Below are 6,570 nucleotides of genomic sequence, written 5' to 3' on the forward strand. Positions count from 1 at the left end.
TAATTTTCTATAAACTTTTGCAATTAATGCAACCATATATATTTTGTCATATTGATATAATTTTTTTTGCATTCAATGCAACCATATATATTTTTCAAAATGAGACGTATTATATTTGTTAGAAACAAAAATTTGGTCATATTAATATATAACTTTTAAAATTACTTGTACGGATTATTTCGGTTGACGTAAGATTACTCTCGGTCAACAATCAGGAATCTTGAAAATTAATTGGATTTGAGTTTACTAATTTAGGGATCTAAATTATTGTCTTTAAGTTCTTAATTTAATTTTATTATAGATAAATAAATAACAATTTTATAATAAGTATAACAATTAAACGAGGAATATATGTGGCAAAAAATCGATATGAAAAAGAGGGAATAACAATATGAACACCCATAATTATTTAAAAGATCGAGCTCGATTATATTGGTATACAAGTAATTTTGTAGTGAATATCTTCTTACGTTTCAACCTTTCATATATGTATTTATTTAAGTAAAGTGTTGTAGACTAATTTGCAGCAGCAAATTATCTAGCAAAAAGGCTTTAGCCATTAATAAGTGTATTCTACAAATTGTCTATATAAAAGGCAAATGTAGCCGTGAAAGGATTTGAACAATTGAGAATGAAAATTTGTTTGTCTTTATTTTCTGTACATTTCTGATATATGCCTTTAGGCACGTATAATAAAGCCTAGTATGAGTATAATTGGTAATACCATACGGGCATTATTAGACCAAGGGGGAAAAAAAGATACAGTAATTGAAAAGGTCCGAGAAGAAATATTTTGCTGAAAATGGAAGAAGAAAACAATACCGCTCGACAATATTCAACGGTTCAACCTCGATGAAAAGAGTTTTTAAAATTAATAACGCTGAAGTTGTCAATTCAAAGCAACATAATCGGTGGAATTAAGGAAATAATAAGTCAACTACTTACTAATCACACTTTTTTTTTTTTTTTTAACTTTTGTACAAAATAATCAACAATACTAAAAGGTTACATTCAACATGGATAAACTACCTATGATAATCGAATAGGGCTATTTTGCTAAAGATTCTTAAAATGTTTGTAACATTGAACTATTAAGTGGTTTAGCTCCTCTAATTAGAAATTTTCTAAAAGTAATCATTCTAAATATGTTATCCACAGTGTCAACCCACTTCGAAACAATTTTACTTATTAACATTTAAAAGATTGGCTATTGTCATAATCAACTAATCTGGCAAGTGTTTTTTTTCTCGTGTTAATTCTATTTGAATGGGAACATGATGAGTTGATCCGCCTACACGTCTTGTTTTACTGTAATGGAAGAAAAAATAACATATTTGAATGTTCCATAAAGTTCGTATTGCAATGAAGATGTGGCAAGGTCCTGGCATGACCAGAATTGAGAAGCTTCATTTCCTCATCTTCAACAACACTCAGATTACTAAGAGAGTTTTATGCAGCTATTAGTTACAGACAAAATATATGATTGTTTATTTAATGAACATAGCTAGCTATAACCTCTGTTAGGGCACCTTATAGGTATTAACTGAAATACACTATACCTAAACTGCAAACTTACAAGTGATATAATCAACAAAGACTCTATATGGAAAAAAAAAAAACAAACTGCAACAGAACGCAAGATGTATCATCTTTCATCACCTGAAACATTCTCATTCATTTCCATATAACCCCGAACATAAGGCGTATCGTTCGTCGTTTTAACCTTGCTTATTTTGACCTCCCTGCACACTCAACCACATTTGATCAGAGAATATTCTTGTATCTTATCATTTCCTAGACGAAGACCCAAAAAAAGTATACGAGGAAGTGAAAAAAATCGTACGGCAGGTTTTTGAGCAATCAGTCTCCGAGTCGAAGGGGCTCGTGCTACAGAAGAAGCAGCGGCGGCGGCAACGACACGTATTCTGATCCAAGGGAATAAATCAGAGCGTAAATGCGACACATTAAGCAAAACCAGATTTTGGATATTACCTTTTATGCACATCTATATACACATCTGTCTCGTCCACAATTTCCTCCTGCATTTGAGAATAAAAATCGATTTTTAAGAATTACCACGGGACTGGTACTACAAATACAGGATGGAAAAGAAAGTATAAAAAAAAAAAAAAAAAAAAAAACCACGAGTTATTGCCTGCAAAAGTTCTTCAAAAACATCTTCAAGTGTAATAATTCCAATAACTTCACCATCTTCGATATCCTCAGATGTCACTGTAAATCCGTTGGTTGAAATGCCATTTTGTTGAGTATTTTGCTTGTTTGATGATAAAGGTCTTGGACCTTTATCAATGTCAATAGCGACGTTCTCAGATTTAGTATAACTATTATATTTGTTCAACAACGGGGTTGTCCAATGAGACTTCGCTTCACTGAATACGTCTTCCTCCAATTTATCTTCATCGAAGAGAGGTTGAGCGTCGTTGCTCTTTCCTTTAACTTTCACCACCGCTGCCAGATGGCTGCTTCCTTTCTGAAACTCGTTAAGTATATCATACAAAGGCATGTCTGCTGGGACCCTGTAATATCAGCAATGCTTCGCCATCTCAAACTCTCTCTCTCTCTATATATGCATAATATATATATACACACACACACACACACACACATTAAACAAAAGAGTTTATGCTGGAAAAATAGCCGAACCTAGGAATTCTCCGGATGGAAACAGCACTTACTGGAGTCTCGGTTTCGGCCCGAACAGTGAGAAGGCTTTTCACCTGAATGAAAAATGGAGATTAGATAAGAGATTTTCTGAACGAAAAAAAACAAACTTACACAATTAGCGTCGAATATTTAGACCCACCAGTAAAAGCCCGATTACATTTTTTGGGTTGCCAGAATAAACAGGGACACGACTATGACCTCGTGCAAGAATTTTTCCAATGGCTTCCCTGTATTTTACAACGGGGTTTATCAAGATCGAATGGACAATGAGCTATAAGAAACAAAATAACAAGTAATGAAATCAGAACGAGCTTAAACTAACCAGTCTAATTTGGAACTGACATCCAAGGAAAATGTTGATTCGATAGGCGTCATAGCTTCCTCTGCAGTCTGAAAATCCAAGAAAATTAAGTGGTTTTTCACCATTTACATAATAAATACGATGTACTGCAGTGGAGTCGTACAATTGCCGAGAATTATAGGCCCCAAATGGAATAATATTAGAAGAATAATGTACTGACAAAGTATAAATAACAATTTCAGGGAAGTAATCAGTAAGTAAAGCAACAATATATGTTGCGCATGAACGCAAAAATACAGAAAAAATAAAGGAGTTTCCCCTAATAACTAAGAACCCCCTCAAGTTGGCAGAGAAATTGTTTTGTCAGAACGATCGCCCAACTCTAAATGAATCCTATGCTTTTTTTTAATAAGAGAATGCTATGTTAAATGTGAGTACACAGCTATAATAATGGACAACACAAATAAATATGATTGGTTTTTTTTCTTTTATAGAAGTAGATACCTTTTCCGTTAAATCCAGAGCTCCACTGATTATAGTCGTCTCGTCATGAGTTAGTTCACCACCTTTACCAGCCTATATAGCAAATAGATGACAAATTTATGGTAGAATTAAAAAAAAAAATAATAATAATTAGATGATAGTGATACTTCACCAAGCTCCTCAAAGTAATCAGATCTTGTTTCTGGTTGTTGGCATAAAGGTACGAGTACCATTGAAATTTAGAGGAATGATGTGCAAAGATTTTGGAAATCAGAATAGCAAATTTGAATATTTTTGGAGTCCAGGTAATTTGAGAGACTTGGGGTCTCCTCCCATAATCCCAATCTAAATGTTCAATGTTTTTCCTCTTATCATATCCCCTTATTTCAAGACTAAAACAACTTCTAGTTGTTCTTATAATTATTACAATTACCCACCCCTCTTAACATGACGTTATACGGATTTCAAAACAAAGACGGTTACCTCTTGGCCGTGGATGGAGACAAGAGCTTTCAATTGAGCTCGCCTGAATAAAACCTCATTGTGCCCAAGTACAGCATCCAGAACCTGAAACAATTATTTATAAAAGTGTTTACTTTTTGGCAAACCTTATGGTCTAAAAAATTTAGTTAATTAAAAAAACCAGGGCATATGCTTAGGCAATCTCTCAATTAAGCAGGACATAATCAAGATATTTTGAAAATTATAATAATTTCTATAAATTTTTTGGATTTGAAACCATTACAACGATGGTACTAAGTAATTCTTTCTGATGTAGTTGCACTTGACACGGTATTCATAAGCCAAAGAAAACAGCTTCCAGGATATATAAGAACTGACTTGAAACCGGAAACCCATAGTTTGAATATTCTCAGCTTAAGTTGAAGTGTTGTTTGTGTATGGTTGCTTGTCTAATAAATGACAGAAACTCAGTTGGAATAAAATTGTCATAAACTGCGGAAGAACATATTACTGCTCAAAGACGATAGCAATTGGATAGCTAAAAATCAACATAGCACGGACAAGCCATAAGGAACTTCTAGTCAAATATTAGCTACAAATTCTGTCATAAAAAATATAACAAACCTTTGGATTACATATTACCTTTCCAATTGGATAGGAAATTGGATAACAAATTATCATCAGGACGCGGACAAGCCAGACAAAATTTGCACCAACTGCGAGGCCATATCTTGAGCAAATAGCTTGTGGAATTATCTAAATCAATGTGAAGGGCATTAAGGAGTCTCTCTCAGGACTATAACGATTGCATGAAAAGCAATAAAATGGAAAAAAAAAAAAAAAAAAACACTACCTCGCCAAAAACTAGGACGAAGGTCACAGACAGCAAAACAGCAACAAATGGATGGAAGATTTTATCAAGATATATAGGAAGTGCCTGTAGAAACAAAACAGACATGCATCATTTATTATTCACAGAAAAATAAGGTAAGTTGTATAACAAAATATCATGATCTAAAGCAACAAACAAAGGCAGGACATATTTTCCCATATTTAAAAAGATATGGAATAATTTTTATTTGATTCCACTCGTTAAAACCAGCGGAAAACATACGTGAAATTGAACTCCATTAGCTTCAACATTTGAGCAAACAATCACAAAACAAGGAAATTAGTGGTTTAATATTGTACCAAAAATGAAATCTACACAAATGCAACGTGTTAACATACTTCAAATCATCTTATAAAGTACAGATTACCCAAATCTCACTTAAAAACTCCTTGTCCTAATTTAAGTATATTAAAAATAAAAATAAAAACAAATCCAGTTCCATCATTTCTACTTTTCTTCTAGGTAAACAGAATCTAACCTAATAAGGCATTTCAAAGCAAGAATCACCACCGGAAAATACAAACAAAGACGGAAATTAATAATGTTATACCAAAACTAGAAAAATTAGCTGGTTTAATAGTAAACTGAAAATTAAATATACTCAAATACACTGTGGCGACAGCTTCAAATCGTCAAACGCTCCTAGATTATCTGATGTTGTACAAAAACACCCAAATCACGCTTAAAACTCAGATGTCCTGATTTAAACAGCAGAATTTAACCAAATTACGCATCGTACAGCCAGTGTCAATGATTCAACATTAGCAAAAATCAGACTAATACGGTAAGTAACACTAATTATTAAAAAAAAAAAATCAAATTCAATAAGAAGCTAAAAAACATCTGAGCAACAAGTACCTCCATAGCACAAGCATTGCAAAGAAGCAATGTAACCAGAAGCTGATGCTGCTTCTGAACGACTGGTAGTATAGCAGCTGTACACACAAGCGTACAATCACTCAAATTAACAACAATAATATCATTCAGATTCGTTTGGCCAAATTCAACAGATTAGGTCAAAACAGTACTGAAGGACTGACCTGCTTGCATTTTCTCGGTGGAAGTCCCGCTGCGCTGGAGAATTTCGAGCTCGACGAGGTTGAGCGACATGAGGCCGAGAGTCAGTCCCGACATAATTCCGGCGAAGAGGACGAGAACGCACGAAACTCCGGCGTACACAAACCACCACGGATTCCCGAACGCGATGTCCTCCGCCTGGAACACCAGTCCGCCGGTCGCCGCCGCCGGCGACGCCATCATCGTCCGAGCGATGGTCAACGCGTTCAGCAAAAGCACCATCGCGAGCGACACTGATACTACGTCGCTTCACCGATAAGCCGTTGATCTTCGTCTCCTTAAAAAACAAAAAACTGTTTCGGAGTTTTCAATTTTTTATTTGCTTTTGTCTGACTCTGATACTACGTGTTTTTAATATTTATTTGTTTTAGGGAAAGAGACTACGTGTGCTTGTGACTAAACGACACCCATATAGGCGTGTCCTTTTTTTTTTTTTTTTCATGTCCAAATTTTATATGTATTGCGTTTTTTAATAATTATTATTGTAATTATTATCGTTCTAAACGAACGTAAGCATGCATTTTATTTTTTTAATGATACTCAAAAGAGCAAGATTCGCGTGTACTTCTTACAAATTAAATTAAGATACTAACTAATCTTCAAATTAAAAATAAAGTGAGAGCATGGAACTCCTTTGCGATATATTAAAGAGAAAATGGATCTAAATATA

General features: G+C 34.1%; 1 protein-coding gene across 1 annotated transcript; it reads right to left on the bottom strand.

Moving 5' to 3' along the window:
• Positions 1-1,371: 1,371 nt before the first annotated feature.
• Positions 1,372-6,225, bottom strand: LOC149388781 (DUF21 domain-containing protein At4g14240-like). Its single transcript, XM_089623396.1, has 13 exons — positions 5,864-6,225; positions 5,682-5,758; positions 4,785-4,868; positions 4,574-4,687; positions 3,953-4,036; positions 3,491-3,562; positions 3,008-3,075; positions 2,825-2,912; positions 2,665-2,738; positions 2,156-2,537; positions 1,993-2,039; positions 1,844-1,925; positions 1,372-1,742 (listed from the first exon to the last, which is right to left on the bottom strand). The coding sequence occupies exons 1-13, from the start codon at positions 6,120-6,122 to the stop codon at positions 1,719-1,721; spliced, it is 1,455 nt and encodes a 484-aa protein (XP_089479522.1). The 5' UTR covers positions 6,123-6,225; the 3' UTR covers positions 1,372-1,718.
• Between the last annotated feature and the right edge of the window lie 345 nt (positions 6,226-6,570).

Source organism: Urtica dioica, chromosome 8 (assembly GCF_054948205.1).
Source record: "Urtica dioica subsp. dioica isolate 48M chromosome 8, U.dioica_male_clone48M_v1_H2, whole genome shotgun sequence".
Classification (NCBI taxonomy): domain Eukaryota; kingdom Viridiplantae; phylum Streptophyta; class Magnoliopsida; order Rosales; family Urticaceae; genus Urtica; species Urtica dioica.